Consider the following 23,804-nt stretch of genomic DNA (forward strand, 5'->3'; position numbering starts at 1 on the left):
ACCATTCAAACCATAGTTTGAAATTTTTTTACGGTGAATAACGTATGTCTGTAATTTTAAAATGTAATCCACAATTACTTATCGCTGAGCGAGGACGTAGCTCTGTAAGTACACACATGATAAATAAATGAACACATATGTTAGGGATCACAAGACCATTTTACATACAGTCGTAATGTACAGAGGGGTTGAACAACAATAGGGAAACACAGCGAGAAATGCAAGCTTGAACATAAATGGAGACGCTAGCCAAGCCTGCAGGTTGAACTGTTGTATTTGACCACGAACGGCCCCTGTTCAATGTCTCCAATACGCTGCAAGTGTCGGTCGAGGTGAGAACTGTTCTCTGTAGTCGTGAACGCACTATATCGTATCTAAGGGGGCAAACTGTTGGTGCTCGTATGGTGGGTGCTTTCGTAGCCCACGCAGCCGAAGCGTTTGGTGCCTCAAGAGACACCGTATCAAAGATTTATACCGCATACAGGCAAAGCGGAAAAACATCAACTAAGTCACAACGCGGACGAAATAAGAGTCTTGAGTAATCGTGATGGGCAGTCATTGAACAGGTTTGCGACGAAAAATAAAGCGAAGATAGCTGAAAAAGTCACTGCAGAACCGAATGTCGCACTCACGAACCCTGTCAACACCAAACCACGAAGAAAGCTCCAGAAGAAGGGAATTACTGGAAGAGGTGGAATTATAAAACCACTCATCAGTGGAGCATTCGCCCGTAACAGGAAAACGTGGTGCAAATGCTATAAAACCAGGACTATTGAGCAACGGAAGAAAGTCATTTGATCAGGTAAGTCTTGTTTCACGCTGTTTCCAATTTCTGGTCAAGTTTACGTCCCATGAGTGAAATATGGCGGGGTTTCGGTAATGATTTTGGCAGTCATATCGTGGTATCTCACGGACCCCATGGTTACTCTGCAAGGTGGCATTACTTCCTAGTAATATGCGACCATTTTGCCGGCCGGGGTGGCCGAGCGGTTCTAGGCGCTACAGTCTGAAGCCGCGCGACCGCTACGGTCGCAGGTTCGAATCCTGCCTCGGGCATGGATGTGTGTGATGCCTTTAGGTTAGTTAGGTTTAAGTAGTTCTAAGTTCTAGGGGACCGATGACCTCAGAAATTAAGTCCCATAGTGCTCAGAGCCATTTTTTTGACCATTTTGATTGATAAGGTCCATCCCATAGTGCAATGTTTATTCCAGGACGACATCCCCGTGTTAACACAGCTCGCGTCTAGGACTGCTTTTGTGGGCACAAGGATGAATTTTCTGATATCCCATGCAATCACAGTCACCAGATGTCAATATTATTGAGCCTTTGTGGTCTACTTTGGGGAGAAGCGTGTGTGATTGCTATCCGCCTCCATCGTCGTTACCTGAACTTGTTACTATATTGCTGGAAGAATGGTATAAGCTGCCCTTTAATACCATACAGCACTTATATTTATCCATTCAGAGACGACTGGAAGCTTTTTTAAATTGCAACGGCTTCCCTACACCGAATAAGGCATGGTAATGTGTTGTGTTTTTGGTGCTTCCGTATTTTTGTCGACCTCCTGTACCTTTCATATGGCTTGACATCCGAGTCTGAAACTGAATTAGGGCTCTATACTATTTCTAAGCCAAACAGGGTATCTGTGACTGTCAATGCGTCTATTTTAAGTAGCATTTCAATCAATATATTCAATACATGCACTAAATATTAGGCGGGCCGAGCTGGCCGTGCGGTTCTAGGCGCTACAGTCCGGAACCGAGCGACCGCTACGGTCGCAGGTTCGAATCCTGCCTCGGGCATGGATGTGTGTGGTGTCCTTAGGTTAGTTAGGTTTAAGTAGTTCTAAGTTCTAGGGGATTGATGACCTCAGATGTTAAGTCCCATAGTGCTCAGAGCCACTAAATATTATATTACAATTCCGATGTATAGTGTCTCAAAATAGATAACATATTTTGACCTTGTCAATTAGTTGTTACGTACGTGACCGCTAGATTGAAATTAGTTTCAGAATAACGAAACAAAAGCTTTTCTCTGCTAAGTGTGGCTATTTCACATCAGAACGCCTTTTACGCAATCTGTGCCGCTCAGTCTTTCTTAGATTTTATAGACCCGTGAATATTCGGTTTTCTTTCTTTCCTTTTTTTTTTTGGTTTATGAGGCACAGAACTGAGAACTTGAAGTAACCGACAACGCTGTTGTCGAGAGCCAACAGCAATCGAATACGCAACCAAGAAGAGAAGAGTTGGCCGGCCGCGGTGGTCTCGCGGTTCTAGGCGCGCAGTCCGGAACCGTGCGACTGCTACGGTCGCAGGTTCGAATCCTGCCTCGGGCATGGATGTGTGTGATGTCCTTAGGTTAGTTAGGTTTAAGTAGTTCTAAGTTCTAGGGGACTGATGACCTAAGATGTTAAGTCCCATAGTGCTCAGAGCCATTTGAACCAAGAAGAGAAGAGTTGTTTGCGTACAGCCGAACTGCTAGGGGCTCCTTGCCACGCAGGAGGATGCACCCGTGAAGTTCTGGTCCGTCTCCCTAACGAAGGATATCACGTCGTCCGTTGAGTATCTAAATGAAATAGTTTTACGTAAATGAAGCAAAATTACGAGGCCGTGCTGAAAAATAATGCAACCCAATTTTTTATGAGAAAACTAGAAGCTTGTCTACATACTTATTTCCCGACAAACACATTTCTCCCATCTAGTGGCAAGTTTGCTGATACTGTCACTGTAGAATGTTTGACTTTGTTGACAGAGACACAGCCTCACCTTTGCTTGCCCTGCGACAGTAGTATCCAAATAAAGCCCTCGAAGTTGTTCCTTAAGTTTTGGAAACGGATGGAAATCGTACGGGACCAAGTCCGTACTGTACGGAGGATGATCGATGGCAGTGAACCGAAGGCGTCGGACTGCTGCAGATGTAGCAGCGTTCGAGTATAGCCTGGCGTTGCCATGCCGAAGGAGAGGGTGCCACCCGTGTGGACGAACTCTTCCAATTCGAAACTCGATTACAGCACGCCGTTTCTCACACACCGACGTAGTTGCGTTACACACCATAATGTTTCATGCTACTATTTGGAGACCTATATCGGCAGAGGGCTGCAAATATGCAGATTTGAAGAATAAAGATGTAGAATGTTTATAACGTTTGTTTTATTTTAAAAACTTTAAGAGTTTTCACATCAAAAATTCACAGGCATTACTATTCAGCACGCCCACGAATATCAGTTTTTGGAGATGGTTACTGGTACACTATTTTAGTTTTTGCCTAAAAAAAAATCTTCCTTTGCTATGCAGTCTTTCTCATCCGACTGTAAGTAAACTATTCAGTAAAAGACCAATATTAACATTAATTTCAATTTTATGATTGTATTCACGTTTGTTTGTATGAAAAACATCCGTATGACATTCTTCTGTTGTAACAGAGGTTACAGTTCTTTGACAACTTGACTAAATTTAAATTGAATATTAAACATCAAAACTTCCTTTCAAAGTGTTTTCTTATGTTTTCATAATTATTTTTGAACATCTATAGAACAATAGCTAAGCCAGCTAAATTTTATGGGGTTATGTTAATACAAATTTAAATTATGTATGATCAAGGTTTTTTTTTTTTTTTTTTTTTTTTAATACAGCTATCAAAATAACATTCTTGCACGGCTGGAAGCTGTTGTGCAAATTCCCGTATTAAGAGGCAGATGGGAAGAAACGGAAACGTATTCACATCCGAGATCCCAGAACTTCTACAACTGTTCTCATTTTGGTTTCGAGGGCTGCTCGCACGAGACGGCCCGCATCGTGAAAAAGGAGGTCTTGTTGTCGGAGGAATACTTGCCATCACTTCTCAAGCAAACACAGAACATCATGGAATCGAGGCAGTGCTGACGAGAAACAGTTTAGAAGGTTAGAGAGGCGAAATCTGTGAAAATTGTACGAGGTTATGCACAGATACGTCATATAGTCAATTAAAACTAATATCTGATTAAAGGAGCTAACATCATGGGGTTAATAATGAGCACGAAGTAACGTAGTTGGATATGTCTTAAAAATGGATATCGGCAGAACAACAGAAATGTGCTGGAATGGAGGTCAAATGGAAGACGATAAAATGGCAAACGCCACAAACGTTTCATAAAATTATCGAGAAGAATTTGCACTGACAGATTAGAATGGGCATACACTGTTGACCAATTTAAAACCCGCACAAGGTCTTACTGCCGGAAGAAAACAAGAACAAGGAAAGAAAAAGAAGAAAATGATTATTTGTACGCGCTCAATACCCCCCCCCCCCCCCCAATTAGTCCGACCTGATATACGTCTATACTGCTCAAGCGTGACGGGTTCGGTAGTCAGTTTTTCCGTTTTATCGACCTTTTTTTTTTTAATTTTTCGCCATGTCATTGATATATCATTAATGCAAGGGCGCTGATGACCTTGCTGTTTAGTGCCCTCAGCCACTAATAATAATAATAATAATAATAATAATAATAATAATAATAATAATAATACAGCTACATCCAAATGTATATATACAACTACAGAAATCTGTAATTATTGATACATGTTCAATTACCCGAAAGTTCCTAAATGCAATGTAACAAGTACCGTACAGTTAAAAGGAAGTCACCCTTGATCAAGGTCCGCGTCACTTTCCATTTTTAATCAGACATAACGTCTGAGAAAGGAAAGAAATAATAATAATAATAATAATAATCATTAGCTAGACAAGTGTTTTAATTATAAACTCTTTCACAATGGTTCACACACTGGACTTAAAGTCTGGTTGATGGAGCTTGAAATTCCCGTTCAGCCACTCTGAATTAGGTTTTCAGTTGTTTCCCTTAATCCACTGCAACATCTTGACCTGGATATGATGAACACTTTCAAAGTTAAATTCAAAGAAGCAATTGTGCAGAAGTAAATTTAATACCCTGAGAGGTAGGAAGTGATATGACTCAAAATTTTACAGCCATTGCATATGTTGCTGCCTGGGCAATTCTGTAACACAACAGACTATTAAACGTTTCACAAAAGATGGCTGTGGTACATCAATCGCTGTTGACTATATTGTTCCAAAGGAAGAATGAAATGCCAGGATGAGTTCACTGAAAAGAACATGGCAGACATCTCACTCTGAGTTTGGGTTCCGCCACAAATTGCCTCTTTGGCGACGGAACGTGTAACCCTACATTAACTTGCTTCATTTTACTTACAATAAACGTATGCTACACATCAACTCGATGTTGTTACTCTGTGTTATCCGTGTGGCAAAACTGAGTGCACTTACGACTAACTCTCTCTGTAAATATGATGTTCTGACAGCTTTTAAGACAGCAGAGGTAGATTGTTTCCTCGTTGGTAACGTTTTAGTCTGCGATTGCGACAAACGCTGTACACATTATGCATTAACGACTTGATGGCTATCACACCGGCGTTCTGCCTGCTAAGGACTCGCCCCAGGATAATGTGTTGCATTTTGCCCAGTAACCGTCGACCAGCATGCACTTGTGACAAGACAGAACTATTTCAGTTTTCAAATGTTTTTTCGACAATGATGAGTCATACGTTACTGGGATTAGGATAAGAAACTTTTGAACCAAAACACAGATCTCTGCAAGGGCGGAAGGGTAGCGCGACGACGGTAGGAGGAGGGGCGGGGGTGAAAGGAAACGAAGAATTGGGCGGACAGAAACAAACAGGAGGACGGCGGAAGGGAAATAAGAGGGAGTGGCGGAAGGAAGAGGAGTGCGGGAGGGAGGTATAATCTAAAGAGTAGAGAGGCTAGAAAAAGGAACGTGACAAGAGAGACTATCTGTGTTGCCTCTGGAAAGCTGCAGGTGACGACTGTGTAATAATTCTGCGACATTACAATATACTGTTGATTATATTTCTGGTTACCCCGCCTTATAATGATTCAGGCTCCCATCCAGACTGTGGTCACCTAGCTTTAGCGGCCGTGTTGCTGTGACTGTGTAATATTTCTGGCCTTGCTGCCATTATATTCAGCTATAAGAAGCTGCTCTTAGAGCAGTTGAGAATGTAGCAGTGAGCCGACCGCAGTGGAAGAGCGGTTCTAGGAGCTTCAGTCTGGAACCGCGCGACCGCTATGGTCGCAGGTTCGAATCCTGCCTCGGACAGGGATATGTGTGACATCCTTAGGTTAGTTAGGTTAAAGTAGTTCTAAGCTCTAGGGGACTGATGACCTCAGATGTTAAGTCCCATAGTGCTCAGAGCCATTTGAATTTGGTAGCAGGAACTAGATGACGTAATGTGATGTGAGGTACCAGTCACAGATGGTTTGGTCGGTACGGGCATCGTGAGAAAGACCGCCTAAATTGCGGTCCTTCTCCGCTATTGGCTGCTGCGTTCGGAAGTTGCGCGCCAAAACGATAAACTTCTGTTATTAAAATTAGAAAAACTAAACAGTGTATTTACTTGCATTTTACATTAAAGCATCTCTCAATAGTAGACTATCATTCCATTATTTCAGAAGCGTTAACAACAAGCAGAATAATAAACAACTGCTAAACGAAAAGACGGAAGAAGCACTTCGGAGATCTTGGGATCGCACCTAACTTCGATGGCGGGCGACGCGGTTCGGCTGTAAGAGCAGAGCTGGTTCGGCAGTCTGAGGACAGACGTGTGGTCTGCCTTAGTCGGTATCGGTTAAGGACTTAATTAGAAATCTCTGGTTATTTGGATGTGTAATTGAGAACAATTTGATAGTAATTACGCAAGTAATTGTTTTGTTTTTATCAAAGTGTGAATATTGGAAATTATTTGCAATTTATAAAGTGGAATATAATTGTGCAGTTTCTCGTATTCTGCTAATAAAAAGCGAGTGACATCCGGCATAAACAAATTAATTGAACATTTAATTATTTATACATTATCAGTTCCTCGCTAAGAGAGTTTATTACAGGCTCAAGATAACGGATTCACGACCTAAGTCCTGTTTCCTGCGCAGGGGATACAACTACAGAAGACTGCAGGTTGGTGAACATTTATTAGGACTTACGCATCCCACTTCGGGCGGTGGAAGCTCAGTGACACATCGTCTGTAATAACACAGAGGAGCTATGAAGGAGAGCAATTTTTGAGGGGAGGGGTTTATCATACACAAGTTTATATCCCCCTCTCTCTTTCTTTGCTTGCCGTAACCGCCGCCGGCTGTGGCGGAACTATCAACATTGTCATCAGGCATACCACCATCCCAAATACAAAAGGCCGCCCCTCGCCGTAGATCTGTCTGCCTACGCCAGCCAGGTACTATTTGATGCAACCAGGACGCCATTCTTACTACGAACATTGCTAAAGAATTGTTTATGAATCAGGCATTAATTCCGGCTGGACCTTTTTCTGTATTACGGCGACTAGGCTATTCTACAGTTGCTATTGGCAGTATATTTCGCTCAGCGCTGAAAATGTATTTTGTCTGGTTTTCAATTAACCGTATTACGCACACACCACCACAACGCAGTGTTGTGCATAGCTTATTTTGCAAAAGAACCATAGCTACCACAACATGGAATACCTAACTATCATTCGCTCTTTGGTTATCAGAGCCTTTGGATTAATAACGACACAAGAACGAAAAGAACACCTTGTTCCATTATAGGTGCTCCAAGTGACCGCCACCAGCGGCTAGTGTCCGCTCAGCAGGGAAACTACGGCGGTCAACGAGTCCGCTGCATTATGCTTCGAGGCTGTCTTGTCGATAAGGTTCGTTCTCCGTGGTCCCCCACAGGTTGGCATCTAGAAGCGTTAGATTTTGAGACAAATGTGGTTACTCAATAAATAACACCTCTTCAGTTTATACCCAAGGCTTTCACCTACAAAATTCTCTTTGTTCAAACCGAAACACAATTGCGTAGACATTCGAGTTTTCCAAGATCATATTCAATGTCAGCAGTTGATTGACTGATGGGATCCATGTACGCCTCTTACGGAAAGAAAGAACAACATGCCCACCTTTTAAAAAACTAACTATTCAGATAAACTGTTGGATGACTGAAGTCTCCGTAAATGATGACAGTATGCTTGGGGAAAAGATACTAGCGAGCTAGGATTTTCTCTGAAGTTTCGGTTACACCTGGAGATAAGTCAGACTGTCGAAGGCGGACCACCTTTACAAGCTTATGTACACTCAATGCACCATCTCTATTCCTCATTAACTTATTATTTCGATGCACACCTAGCTTTGTCCCAAAAACATCACTTCAGCCCATTTCGGATTTTAGTCACCTTTAACTAGACTTATCTGAGCTGCACTGCTGTTTAGGAGTGTTTCAGCATCTGGCGTTTTGTTGCGAATGCCTCTGCAGTTGACTATAATTTTAGTAGTTTCATCTGCTCGTGATAATTCTTTGGATCATACACCAGTACTCTGAAGTATCTTACAGCTGTCATTATTTGAACTGGATGAAGACTCGCGTTATGCAACAAAGAAAACCTTGTGTGCATTTCAGACACGATGAGCTAGCTCTGTATCAGCATCTGATGTCTAGCGCACCCCCATTCAAGGGCACCTACACTTCTCACCTCCATGGCGCAAGTCCACAAAGTCGCAACCTACTTAGTTATAGAAACTTCACGGTTCAAGCCTTTCACTCGACTCGCAAACAGGGAAAGGATCAAGATCAGTTCTGGTGATAATACTGCAGATTGTGAGTTTGGCGGAAATTCCGAGAGCAAGGCTGGTCTTTTCAACCTTTTCTGCCAGTCACAGGAATGCTCCGAGTATGACCACAGAGCCCAGGCGACAGGCATTACTCGTTCCCATGTGCGCCTCAATCAGAGCTGCCTACACTCTTCTCTCTCCATGACTGGAAGCAACAGCCTCTTTAACATGCCGAATGAAAGATCCAGGCATAAGCTATCAAATGGTTCAATGGTGAGCACAGCATGAGGCTACGGAGCCTAGTTGAACTGCTTAGTCGTCAAGTAACTCAAAACAGCGCTACAGTGTTTTGTGGCGCTGATACAAAGAAGAGCAGTGACAACGAAGAACCAAGAAAACATTGCATTGTATCTACAACAACAGTTGCCGAATCTGACGTTTCGTCGGAAAGGAAGCCAAGGAATTTCGCAGAGTGAGAAACAAGTGGCAGATGAAATATTAGCGTTTCTGCAAGATGGGCCAGTGGAATGCGTGGTGTCGTACATGCTCGACATCTACATTTATACTCCGCGAGCCATTCAACGGTGTGTGGCGGAGGGCACTTTACGTGCCACTGTCATTACCTCCCTTTTCCTGTTCCAGTCGCGTATGGTTCGCGGGAAGAGCGACTGCCGGAAAGCCTCCGTGCACGCTCGAATCTCTCTAATTTTACATTCGTGGTCTCCTCGGGAGGTATAAGTAGGGGGAAGCAATATATTCGATACCTCATCCAGAAACGCACCCTCTCGAAACCTGGACAGCAAGCTACACCGCGGTGCAGAGCGCCTCTCTTGCAGAGTCTGCCACTTGAGTTTGCTAAACATCTCCGTAACGCTATCAGGCTTACCAAATAACCCTGTGACGAAACGCGCCGCTCTTCTTTGGATCTTCTCTATCACCTCTGTCAACCCAACCTGGTACGGATCCCACACTGATGAGCAACAAAAATTCAAATGGTTCAAATGGCTCTGAGCACGATGGGACTTAACATATGAGGTCATCAGTCCCCTAGAACTTAGAACTACTTACACCTAACTAAACTAAGGACATCACACACATCCATGCCCGAGGCACGATTCGAACCTGCGACCGTAGCGGTCGCGCGGTTCCAGACTGAAGCGCCTAGAACCGCTCGGCCACCCCGGCTGGCTTGATGAACAGCACTCAAGTATAAGTCTAAAGAGTATTTTGTAAGCCACCTCCTTTGTTGATGGACTACATTTTCTAAGGACTCTCTCAATGTATATCAACCTGGCACCCGCCTTACCAACAATTAATTTTATATGATCATTCCACTTCAAATCGTTCCACACGCATACTCCCAGATATTTTACAGAAGTAACTGCTACCAGTGTTTGTTCATACAATCATACAATAAAGGATCCTTCTTTCTACGTATTCGCAATACATTACATATGTCTATGTTAAGGGTCAGTTGCCACTCCCTGCACCAAGTACCTATCCGCTGCAGATCTTCCTGCATTTCGCTGCAACTTTCTAATGCTGCAACTTCTCTGTATACTACAGCATCATCCGCGAAATGCCGTAGTATGGAACTTCCGACGCTATCTACTAGGTCATTTATATATATTGTGAAAAGCAATGGTCCCATAACACTCCCCTGTGGCACGCCAGAGGTTACTTTAACGTCTGTGGACGTCTCTCCATTGAGAACAACATGCTGTGTTCTGTTTGCTAAACACTCTTCAATCCAGCCACACAGTTGGTCTGATATTCCGTAGGCTCTTACTTTGTTTATCAGGAGACAGTGCGGAACTGTATCGAACGCCTTCCGGAAGTCAAGAAAAATGGCATCTACCTGGGAGCCTGTATCTAATGTTTTCTGGGTCTCATGAACACATAAAGCGAGTTGTCTCTCACACGATCGCTGTTTCCGGAATCCATGTTGATTCCTACAGAGTAGATTCTGGGTTTCCAGAAACGACATGATACGCGAGCAAAAAACATGTTCTAAAATTCTGCAACAGATCGACATCAGAGATATAGGTCTATAGTTTTGCGCATCTGCTCGACGACCCTTCTTGAAAACTGGGACTACCTGTGCTCTTTTCCAATCATTTGGAACCTTCCTTTCCTCTAGAGACTTGCGGTACACAGCTGTTAGAAGGGGGGCAAGTTCTTTCGCGTACTCTGTGTAGAATCGAATTGGTACCCCGTCAGGTCCAGTGGACTTTCCTCTGTTGAGTGTTTCCAGATGCTTTTCTATTCCTTGGACACTTATTTCGATGTCAGCCATTTTTTCGTTCGTGTGAGGCTTTAGAGAAGGAACTGCAATGCGGTCTTCCTCTGTGAAACAGCTTTGGAAAAAGGTGTTTAGTATTTCAGCTTTACGCGTGTCATCCTCTGTTTCAATGCCATTATCATCCCGGAGTGACTGGATATGCTGTTTCGAGCCACTTACTGATTTAACGTAAGACCAGAACTTCCTAGGATTTTCTGTCAAGTCGGTACATAGAATTTTACTTTCGAATTCACTGAACGCTTCACGCATAGTCCTCCTTATGCTAACTTTGACATCGTCTAGCTTCTGTTTGTCTGAGAGGTTTTCGTTGCGTTTGAATTTGCAGTGAAGCCCTCTTTGCTTTCGCAGTAGTTTCCTAACTTTGTTGTTGAACCACGGTGGTTTTTTCCCGTCCCTCACAGTTTTACTTGGCACGTACCTGTCTAAAACGCATTTTACGATTGCCTTTAACTTTTTCCATAAACACTCAACATTGTCAGTGTCGGAACAGAAATTTTCGTTTTGCTCTGTTAGGTAGTTTGAAATCTGCCTTCTTTCCTCTTGCTAAACAGATAAACCTTCCTCCCCTTTTTTATATTCCTATTTACTTCCATATTCGGGGATGCTGCAACGGTCTTATGATCACTGATTCCCTGTTATGCGCTTACAGAGTCGATAAGTTCGGGTCTGTTTGTTATCAGTAGGTCCAAGATGTTGTCTCCACGAGTCGGTTCTTTGTTTAATTGCTCGAGGTAATTTTCGGATAGTGCACTTAGTATAATGTCACTCGATGCTCTCTAAGACTATAACATGCTGAGAAAATTTATGTGAAATGTATTCCAGATTTTATCTCAGTTGTTCTGCCACTAATGCTGCAGAGTCGGGAGGTGGGTAAAAGGAGCCGATTATTAACCTAGCTCCGTTGTTGAGTGTAATCTCCACCCATAATATTTCACAGGAACTATCCACTTATATTTCACTACAGGATAAACTACTACTAACAGCGACAAACACGCCACCACCAGTTGCATGCAATCTATCCTTTCTAAACACTCTCTGTGCCTTTGTAAAAATTTCGGCAGAATTTCTCTCTGACTTCAGCCAGCTTTCCGTACCTATAACGATTTCAGCTTCGGCGCTTTCTATCAGCGCTTGAAGTTCCGGTATTTTACCAAAGCAGCTTCGACAGTTTACAATTACAATACCGATTGTTGCTTGGTCCGCGTATGTCCTGACTTTGCCTCGCACCCTTTGAGGCTGTTGCCCTTTCTGTACTTGCCAGAGGCCATCTAACCTAAAAAACCGCCCAGTCAACGTCACACAACCCCTGCTACCCTGCTGTGTGTAGTGGAGTCCTGACATATCCATCGGAACCCGAAACCCCACCACTCTATGGCACAAGTCGAGGAATCTGCAGCCCACACGGTCGCAGAACCGTCTCAGCCTCTGGTTCAGACCCTCCACTCGGCTCTGTACCAAAGGTCCGCAGTCAGTCCTGTCGACGATGCTGCGCATGGTGTGCTCTGCTTTCATCCCGCTAGCGAGACTGGCAATCTTCACCAAATGAGATAGCCGCCGGAAGCCAGAGAGGATTTCCTCCGATCCGTAGCGACACACATCATTGGTGCCGATATGAGCGACCACCTGCAGATGGGTGCAACCTGTACCCTTCATGGCATCCGGAAGGACCCTTTCCACATCTGGAATGACTCCCCCTGGTATGCACACGGAGCACGGAGTGCACATTGGTTTTCTTCCCCTCCCTTGCAGCCATATCCCTAAGGGGCCCCATTACGCGCCTGACGTTGGAGCTCTCAACTACCAGTAAGCCCATCCTCTGCGACCGCCCGGATCTTGCAGACTTAGGGGCAACCTCTGGAACAGGACAAGCAGCCTGAAACTGGTTCATCAGACAAACTGGAGAGGCCTTCCGTTCAGCCCTCCGGAATGTCTTTCGCCCCCTGCCACACCTCGAAACGACCTCCCACTCTACTAAGGGTGAGGGGTCAGCCTCAATGTGGGCAGTACCCTGGGCAGCCACAGCCGTAGTCCGATCGGGGGATGCGCGGGACGAGCTGGCCGTCCCCGACAATCCCCCATCCGGACCCCCACAGTGATGCCCATTGGCAACAGCCTCAAGCTGTGTGACCGAAGCCAACACTGCCTGAAGCTGGGAGCGAAGTGATGCAAACTCAGCCCGCATTCGAACACAGCAGTCGCAGTCCCTATCCATGCTAAATACTGTTGTGGAAAGAACGTCTGAACTAATCTACAGAGAACACAAACAATTCGATACAAAATTCAAACGGTTATTAAAATACAAGACTGCCTAGTAAATGCAGTAATGCTGCTACTTGCACACTGCTGACACACTGCTCGGCGGCAGAAGGCTAACTGTACTGTTAGTAACGTACAAAGACTATTTGAAAGAAATAAACAAATGACAGACGACTACGCGACTTTACACGTCACAGATATTAAAATGCAAATCTGCCCCTGCTAATTACGAAACTACACAATGATTTGACGGATTTAACTAAAGAAATGCGCTAAGAACACTGTGCGTGCAACGTACATCAGGAGAAAAATGATGACGGTACGTGTTTAATAAGTGAAAGTGACGTTGTGTGTCGAGCTGTCGAGCCATGTAGTTCATCATCCTTGTCGGACAGGGAGCCACAGATTCCGTCTCCAGTGAAATAAGGGCAAACGTTGTTCAAGGAGCGGTTACTGAACATATGTACGTTCATTGAAGATCGTCCGCGGCATGGAAGAAAAAAAAATGAACAGATTTCGAATAAGCCAGCAGCAATATGACTGAGTAGTGTTTAAGAAAATCTACGGATATACAATGGAGGACAAGGCGCACTTGTTACAAAAACTGGTGTGTGCACGTTTTGCACGATAGTGACCTACTGCGTTATGCGCATCAAACTGCGCGCGACATAGATTACACTGATTTCAAGGAAAGCAGTGAGTGGTTGCATAACTTCGAACTGTGCTGCAGAATTTGAAGACGTGAGGTAACGAAATTTCAAACAAAGCGTCAACCTGACGATGCACAGCAAACTGCAGAATCGGCCAACAAATTTGAAGATGAGATAAACAAAATTATCCCATTGTTAAGTAAGAAATTTGTTTTCAAATCCGACCAATCGAGGTTTGAAAAGGAAATGAATATGAAATAAACTTTAGAAATTAGAGGAACAAGAGAGTTGTATCAAGATCAACTAATATCAGTGCCTTAACACATTCGTATACAATTATGCCGATTGTTGATTTGGATGATAAAGTGGCTGGAAACTTATTTGTTGTGCTGCGTAACGTTGGAAGTGCTCTCCCCCTACGACTCTTTCTCGTGTGCGTGATCTTGCAAGGGCAGTAAGGAATATTTACATCACAGAAAGCAAGAGTGGAAAAATGTGTGAAAGAGAACTAAAAGTATGGTATGAGCATTGATTTTGGCCAATAGGTGGTCAAAATAACTTCCTTTTGCTTGATTCCTGGTCTGCGTATAAAAATCATATTTCTTTGGAGCAAACTACGTATTCTGAAACGTGCGTGGCATTGCAGTTCATAGACCCGGAACCACTGGACAAATTCAGCCTCTGGATGTGAGTCATTAGCAGCTAGTATTTTTCCTCTCAGTTTCTAACACAACACTTTCAAATGAGCCTTACTAGAGATTGAACTTGCAACCTCGCACTCAAGGGGTTGCTTGTCAGAGTTCGTGTGTCATCGAACGCGGTTCCCGGTTCGCTGCCACTGCGACCTTATTTAAGACTACTTTGGCAGTTTTTGTAGACTATTTTGGACACGTTTTCGACAGTCTGTGTGTTTAGCTTTGTACGACGACTTGACAGGATATGGTACGAACTGCGCTGTGTAACTGCGTTTGCGTGCTCAGTAAAGAAGTGAAAACACAGTTGACCTCTTAGCAACAGATAAACCTGAGTTAATAACGAACATCAAAACGGATACAGGGATTAGTGAACACAAGGTTGTCATAGAGATGTTGAATATTGTAACCGCCAAATCCTCCAAAAATAAACGAATAATATACCGATTCAAAAAAAGCAGATACAAATTCCTGAGAGACAATCTCCATTCCTTTCAAATTAATAATAGAAGTTTAGACCAGATGTGGTTTGAATTCAAAGAAATAGTATCGCCAGCAACTGAGAGATTTATACCCAATAAATTAACAAACGACGGATCTGATCCTCACTGGTACACAAAACGGGTCACAACACTATTGCAGAAACAACGAAACAAACATGCCAAATTTAAACAGACGCAAAATCCCCGAGATTTGCGATCTTTTGCAGAAGCTCGAAATTTAGCGCGGACTTCAATGCAAGATGCTTATATATTTTCCACAATGAAACTTTGTTTCGAAACCTGGCAGAAAATTCAGAGAGATTCTGGTCGTATGTGAAGTATGTTAGCGGTAAGAAGCAATCCATGCCTTCTGTGCGCGATAGCAACGGAGATACTATCGAAGACGGTGCTGCCAAAGCAGAGTTACTGAACACAGCCTTCCGAAAAGCCTTCACAAAGAAAGACGAAGTAAATGTTCCAGAATTCGAATCGAGGACAGCTGCCAACATGATTAACGTAGAAGTAAATATCCTCGGACTACCGAAGCAACTTAAATCACTTAATAAAAGCAAGTCTTCTGGTGCAGACTGTATACAAATTATGTTGCTTTCACAATATGCTGATGCATTAGCTCCATACTTAACAATCATATACAACCGTTCGCTCGACGAAAGATCCGTACGCAAAGACTGGAAAGTTGCACGGGTCACACCAATATTCAAGAAAGGTAGTAAGAAAAATCCACTAAATTACAGGCCCATATCATTAACGTCAATATGCAGCAGGAGTTTGGAACATATATTGTGTTCAAACATTACGTGCCGGCCGCTGGTGGCAGAGCGGTTCTGGCGCTACAGTCTGGAACCGCGCGACCGCTACGGTCGCAGGTTCGAATCCTGCCTCGGGCATGGATGTGTGTGTTGTTCTTAGGTTAGTTAGGTTTAAGTAGATCTAAGTTCTAGGGGACTTATGACCTCAGCAGTTGAGTCCCATAGTGCTCAGAGCCATTTGAACCATTTTTTTCAAACATTACGTATTACCGCGAAGAAAACTGTCTACTGACACACAGTCAACATGGATTTAGAAAACACCGTTCTTGTGAAACACAACTAGCTCTTTACTCGCATGGACTGTTGAGTGCTACTGGCAATGGATTACAGATCGATTCCGTATTTCTGAATTTCCGGAAGGCTTTTGACATTTTACCACCAAGCGGCTAGTAGTGAAATTGCGTGCTTATGGAATATCGTCTCACTTATGTGACTGGATTTGTGATTTCCTGTCAGAGAGGTCACAGTTCGTAGTAATTAACGGAAAGTTATCGAGTAAAACAGAAGTGATATCTGGCGTTCCCCAAGGTAGTGTTTTAGGCCCTTTGATGTTCCTTATGTATATAAACTATTTGGGATACAATCTGAGCAGCCGTCTTAGGTTGTTTGCAGATGACGCTGTCGTTTATCGACTACTGAAGTCATCAGAATAGCGAAACAAATTGAGAAAGATTTAGAAAAGATATCTGAATGGTACGAAAATTGGCAGTTGACCCTAAATAACGAAAAGTGTGAGGTCATCCACATGAGTGCTATAAGGAAACACGATAAATCAGTCAAATCTAAAGGCCGTAAATTAGACTAAATGCCTAAGAATTACAATTACGAAGAAATTAAATTGGAAAGAAGACAAAGAAAATTTTGGGGGGAAGGCTAACCAAAGACTGCGTTTTATTGGCAGGACACTTAGAAAATGTAACACATCTACTAAGGAGATTGCCTACACTACGCTCGTCTGTCCTGTTTTAGAATACTGCTGCGCGGTGTGGGATCCTTACCAGATAGGACTGATGGAGTACATAGAGAAAGTTCAAAGACGGGCAGCACGTTTTGTATTATCGCGAAATGTGGGAGGGAGTCATTGAAATGATACAGGATTTGGCTTGGACATCAGTAACAGAAAGGCGTTTTTCGTTGCGACGGAATCTTCTCACGAAATTCCAATCACCCACTTTTTCTTCCAAAAGCGAAAATATTTTGTTGACGCCGACCTACATAGGGAGAAACGACCACCGCGATAAGGTAAGGGAAATCAGAGCTCTTACGGAAAGATATAGGTGTTCGATCTTTCCGCGCGCTATACGAGATTGGAACAATAGAGAATTGTGAAACCTCTGCCAGGCACTTAAGTACGATTTGCAGAGTATCCATGTAGATGTAGATGTTCCTGAGGATTTCGCAGTTCGTAACACTGCCTCCCTGTACCGAGCCTCAAGACATGCCACTGAGACATCACTCACAGTCATTTGGGTTAGTCACAGATACTATACTTCGTGTAGAGGACACAGTATACACTAAGAGACGATACACCGTCCGATCAAAGAGTTCCGAGCATTGTTTTATTCCTGGCGCACTAGTGACGTCAGCGCAGTAACTACGCTGGCAGCTTGAATGAACAACTGTAAACGACAGATGTGCATCCGACCAGTCAATTGTAAGCAGGCAGTGTGAAGTAGTGGACGTGCGAGCGTGGCGTGCCAACGTCGTCATCTTGTAACGAATCGCAATTGACCAATAAATGGTCATGACTGTCTCTAGAGTGTTTTAAAGAGGAGGGAAGTGTGTGCAAGGTTTGTCCCGTACACCTTGACAGCCGAACAAAACAACGACGTGTAGACAACTGCCACGACTAACTGAAATGCAAAATGCGGAAATTCTTTACTGGAAACAATGAACACGGGTGACGAACTTCGTGTTATCAATACGAACATATCACAAAACGACAAAGCGCAGAAATTCACATGAACGATCACGATTTGACTACATAACCGAAATCCAAGCCCATGACGCTCACGTTGAACAATATCCAAAAGAAGGACTTTCCTGACAGTTTCACATTGCTGTATGAAAGTTCTGTGCATTTTATTCCAGTGAGGGGAGACACCTGAAGCATTAAAACCATGTTAAATTCACTCTATTTTTTATCTTTTATTGATCAGTCTCTAAAACTTTTGGAACAGACGAGGTAGATACGGCATTTGTTAGACGCTGGCCACAAGCAAATGAGGAAAGGGACGTATCCGCAGTATTTAGGCAGCTGTAAAAAGGAGTCAACTAATTCTGAGATTCGATTTATTACGGAAACGTGGATCTTACACCTCACCGCAGAAAAGAAACAGCAGTAAGTGGAAGACAATAGATCCTCATTTCCTCAGAACGACAAAAACTAGTGAATATTTCACAAGTCTTTTGGACCAAATGGATAAAAATTACGCAGTACGACGCCGGCATTGCAAAAGTAAACACTAGCACCTTTCTTCAGGGCAAGGAATCTACCCACACGGCTGCTTTCGGATTTGAAGTGAGAACTGGTGAAAGATTCATGGTGTTTAGTATATTTAGCACTCTAGCACTTCCACATTAAACTATAGTTGTGGGTGGAAAAAACACTAAAGGACTTATTAATGACTGGTTCTAGATTTAAAGGGACACGCATCTCTACTGGATTGAAGCGGACGCGATTTGAAGGGGCAGTAGTTATTACGAGCGGGTACGAGTCCAGATATCGATCTTATCTCAGGGTCACTGATAAGCACTTATGGTGACAGGTGACGCACTTGGGCAACTTGTATTCAACATCACTCCCCATTCCCCTCCCTCCCAAGGACTTGATAAATGTCATACAGGGAAATCCCAATCCTCCCCACGCACCTTACGCAACTAACCTAGGTATATTCAAGATCATGACGTAAATCGATATTGGTCACGCGATACAAAATTGGTGGGAAACTTCAGGACCATTGGGAGCACATTAAACGGCGACAAAGTGTCGCCCTATTCCGTGGACCAATAAGATTCAAGCTCCACGTACTCCTTATCATCATTTACAAATAGTTCAATAGCGCAATAGCGGAAGCCTCTTCATTCGATGTCTATGCATCATGGGGATAGTTTCAGGGTTGTTATAAACAAGTTACACCCCCAAACTGAGAAATTGCTGGAGATCTCTGTAGTGGAAAATATATCGCTGCTTACTCCGTAGCATTGTCAACAGCTTCGGGAAGAAACCATTTCATTTCATGGGAGTAGGCGATTTAGACACAACGGCAAGCACTGTGTACATCACGCATATCCATCACCAAAATCAGCAGCCATATCATGGATCTTTTCGCTCAGTCTGGTGATTTTTCTTTTGGAGATCCATCCGAACCATCCAAACAGTTGACTTTGTCGCATGACTTGCCCTTAGAGGTTTTTATATCCAATTAGGGGCTGTTACTGAAATCGTCAGATGGTCTTTACTCCTCCTCGTTCGTTCAGAGGTTATTCACCTTGATGTACCTGTGCATGCACCGGCGAAGTTCCTCGCGATTACCACGTTCAAAGAAAAACCAGCATGTCAACATAAGCCAATAATTCGATGCTGATACGTGTTCCTAATATTGCGACACACGAAAGCCCTGACACGGCGTATAGAAGGTAGGATCCAAGGAGTATGTGCTCATGCATACACTCTACAATTTTTTGAAAATTTCTGCGAGCTGATGTACATCTGTGTTATGTATAATTTATCATATCCCATAAATCAGTGGTACTAAACTCCTGCCAAACATTCAGCGTGTGCTTGTACTCCGCATGCATTATGGCAATGACTGTGAGTTTACTATCCAACACTGTTATGTCGAGCAACGTTGTTTTCATCGAGTCTAAGTATTCATATGGGAAGACTATCGTTTTCATCACAAGCTGAAACTTTGAATCATACGGATCTGCAGCTCTGATGCATTGTCATAGCAAGTTTCTGAGAAGACGCGTGCATGAAACTTAATGAATCCAGGAAGCGGAGTGATATTTTTTGTTGATTCTCTTGGAACACGAAATGTACTTTTCGGTAGTATCATGAACGACACTGACATCATTATTCAAACCGAAATCACCCAAACGTTCAACGAGAAAGTGAGCATCATACCCGCTCCAGTAGTTAAAGAAAACGGGTTTGTGCACGACAGGTGGTACTTGAAGTTGCATGCATTGTGATCTACTTCGCAGATCTTCCTCGTTTGATGAAAATGGTCTCAATGTGGAGTTTCCACTTGTTCATTCAAGAAGTGTGGGTAGCGACCTTGAATATAAATCACCCAAGTGTCCAACCTGACACCGGAAGCAGTCATCGGTGACCTTGAGATAATATCACCCACCTTTGTTAACTACTATACCTTTAAATCCTGTTATCTTCAGACGAGTGTCCTTTTAAATTTAGAACCGGCCCTTAGGAACTACTTACTAAGTGGCCAAAAGTCATGGAAAGGCAACACATGTGATACTAATTGCGAGTCGCGTGTCTTGTGTCTATCATCATCTCTCACTAATAATCAGTTAACTCGCTACGTACTCCTCTATTCATTCATTACAAACTTGGCTGTAAATGACAACCCAAATATTTGTCCACACTCTCTTAGTCTGCATTCTAGCTTCAACATTGGGGCGTCATACACACACACATCTTCATATCGTACGACCCTTGCTGAGTTTTGTAAACACACACACACACACACACACACACACACACACACACACACAGTGACACTGTGTATTGATTCTTGAAGATGCAATGTCAGCCGCAGCCGGGTATTTCACAGATCTCCCCTCTCAGCCAATAAATAACCATCTTTCACTGCGATGCTGAAAAATTTTCACCTAGCTCTCGTATACAAACAAAAGTTAAATTGTACTCACCGATTCCAATCCCCACAATAATTCTCCCAATGAGGAGCAGTACCTTGCCAGGCGCTATACCCATGATCACAGAACCAGCCGTGAACACGAAACTTGCTACTAGGATTACTGGTTTCCTTCCCAATCGATCTGAAACAGAGAAAAATTTAGATGTTATTTAAAACCATGACATTAACAGTGATATGGATGCATTATGATTCATTAAAGGTTGCAGAGACCTGAACGTTAAAGCAAAGAGAGTGACCGCCATGCCCCTTGAAAGCAACGACGTAAGTCTTTTAGAATTCGGACATAGTTCATTCCCGAATTCCCAGTCGGGAATCGAACCCGGGCCCTTAGGATTGACATTCTGTCGCGCTGACCACTCAGCTACCGGGGGGCGGACAAGTTGGTCATTTAAGTTCATGAACGAATCCTATCGAGTTTTTAGTAACTACTGAAATCTACAAAATTTTTAAGAGCTTACAAATACAATGTCGGTCTATAAACATCTTGCACAGTAGCCTCTTCGGCGGGAGTTAAGTCAATAATTTTCATTTGCAGATGCTCCTTCCTCAAAATTTTCCACTTATTGTCTGTACAACGAATAATCAGAACACTTCCGTTCTTGTAAACCGGGTTATTCGAGAAGATGCATTAGATTATTACTTGCCAGAAATGTCTTCCAGAAAGTTTTAGGTTCATAACCTGTTTCGAAGTATATGACATGTCAAAACATCTTTTTTAGGTTTTTTTTTAATAACGTGCGTAACTGGTGACTAATGTAGCACTAATCTTTTACGGTAAGTGTACGAAAATTCAGGGTGAATCCAGAATATACAGAAAGTTACTAGACATATACAAGTACTTCGTGAAGCACAGGATAATTTGTAAGAAAAACACACAGCTACCTTCAAATAGCGTTAAACTTAATGAGTTACTGCCGCCGATTTAAAGGCTACGACCAACTTTTCGGTGAAGTGGCCTATGCCGTTGAAATAAATGCAAAGTACACATTTAATTGCGAATTTGGCGGAAGTTCTCCAATTCTGTTAGCGCAGTCTATCTAACCTGAATAAAAGCGAGAACTCGTGTCCAACTTGCATTCTTACAGTCTCATACCACGAAGGGAACTAATTTAATTAAGAACTACCAGTAGTCCCAATGAGGCGGCCAGACAAAAAAGATTCCTTCTGTAAATACTGACGTTATAATGCTCAGTCTACGCAATGAAATTGTAGCTACTATCACAGACGTTACTGTCACTTTCCCAAACTATTAGTTCAGAACATTGAAGTATTGATACAAAATTTTATAGTATCGCATGAATATTGGATTGTGCATACGGAGAGAAATACTAAACGAATACGGCTCATGTTATGCGGGGAGTTAATTTCAGAGTGCACACAGTATCTTTCGAAACTTAGAGAGATGAAGACCCAACAAGGAAAAAAGTTTGCGCTATGTTGGCTCAGTGTTCGGAAAAATCGGTAGGTTCCTATCGGCAGCAGGGAATCTAGAGCATTTGACTCCTATCAACAAAGTTAAAAGGCCTAAATATAACGTTAAAAACAACCAAGTCCTCGGAAAACCATGTGTCTACCGCATTTTGTACCAGTGCCACATGTCTAATTTGGCACAGAACAGTCGAGAAGAGGTGTGGAAGGAAGACTATGGTTTGACGTCCAGTCGACGTCAAAATCATTAGAGATGGATCTCAAGCTCGGATTGGGAAACGAAATCGGGCGCTCCCTTTAAAAGTAATCGTCAGCATTCAGCTAAGCTATTACTGAAAACTTAGATTTGGGTAGCCGGACAGGGATACGAACCACCATCCTCTCGATTAAGAGTCCAATGTGTTGCCACCTCGCTCGAAAGGAAACATCAGGACACACTCGACTTAAACAACCTGGTAAATAAGTTGTCGCCGATAAGAGAGATCAGTGCCGTCACCATTTCCATATGAGTGCAGTTCTGTGACGGGCGAAAATGATTAAGGAAGGCCGAATGAAAAGGGAAAGCAAGATTGAGGCGGCGGAGGAGGACGACGACAAGAAATGTTCAAACGAACGGAAGGTTCTCCTCTTTAAATGAGACATACATAAATTTCGGGTTGCTTATCGATACATACTGATAAGGAACTGAAGACCAAACTCGAAAATTTTAGAAGTTACAGCTGTGATGTGGACAGTAAATTGATATAGTAGAAATACATTGATGAAAAAAATTGCAGCATCAATACATAATGTAGAGTAATGAAAATTCGGGAATACATTTGTCTCGATAACAAATTTAAGGGATTAACATTGCAAGATCACAGTTTAATGAAGCATGAGATAAGCCATTGCAAATGTGAAATGCTGGTACATTAATAACCAGTGTAACAGCCAGAATGTTGTATGCAAGCATGCAAACGTGCATGCATTGTGTGGTACTGCCAGATATGTTTGTGGGATGGAGTTCCATGCCTGTTGCACTTGGTCGGTCAATACAGGTACCGATAATGGTTCAAATGGCTCTGAGCACTGTGGGACTTAACATCTGAGGTCATCAGTCCCCTAGAACTTAGAACACCTTAAACCTAAGTAACCTAAGGACATCACACACATCCATGCCCGAGGCAGGATTCGAACCTGCGACTGTAGCGGTCGCGCGGTTCCAAACTGAAGCGCCCAGAACCGCTCGGCCACAACGGCCGGCCTACCGATAATGCTGTTAGTGGATGATGCTGGAGCTGTCGTCCGATTATGTCCCATGTGTGCTCAATTGGGGACAGATCTGATGATCGAGCAGACCAAGGCAAGATGCTGACACTTTGTGGAGCATGTTGCATTGGAACAGGGTATGTGGGCGAGCGCTTTACTGTTGAAAAACACTCCCTGGAATGCTGTTCATGAATGGCAGCATAACATGTCTAATCACCAGACTGACGTACAAATTTGCCGCCATGGTGCGTGGTACAACCAAGAGAGTGCTCCCGCTCTCACACGAAATCGCATCCCACACCGCAACTCCAGGTGTTGGTCCAGTGTGTCAAGCACACAGACAGGCTGGTTGCAGGCCTTCTACTGGCCTCCTAACCAACACACGGCCATCACTAG

At 43.2% G+C, this 23,804-nt stretch overlaps 1 protein-coding gene across 2 annotated transcripts in view; it reads right to left on the reverse strand.

Annotated features, from left to right (window-relative positions):
• LOC126248346 (proton myo-inositol cotransporter-like) overlaps positions 1 to 23,804 on the reverse strand; it is a 544,708-nt gene that overhangs the window by 140,389 nt on the left and 380,515 nt on the right. For both annotated transcript variants that reach the window (XR_007545464.1, XM_049949254.1), the window contains exon 3: positions 20,725 to 20,853. Coding sequence is in view for 1 of the 2 variants with exons in the window: in XM_049949254.1 (XP_049805211.1) it covers positions 20,725 to 20,853 (129 nt within the window). In the remaining variant the exon portion in view is untranslated. The remainder of the gene's footprint in view (positions 1 to 20,724; positions 20,854 to 23,804) is intronic.

The sequence above is a fragment of the Schistocerca nitens genome, chromosome 3, assembly GCF_023898315.1.
Source record: "Schistocerca nitens isolate TAMUIC-IGC-003100 chromosome 3, iqSchNite1.1, whole genome shotgun sequence".
NCBI classification, from domain to species: domain Eukaryota; kingdom Metazoa; phylum Arthropoda; class Insecta; order Orthoptera; family Acrididae; genus Schistocerca; species Schistocerca nitens.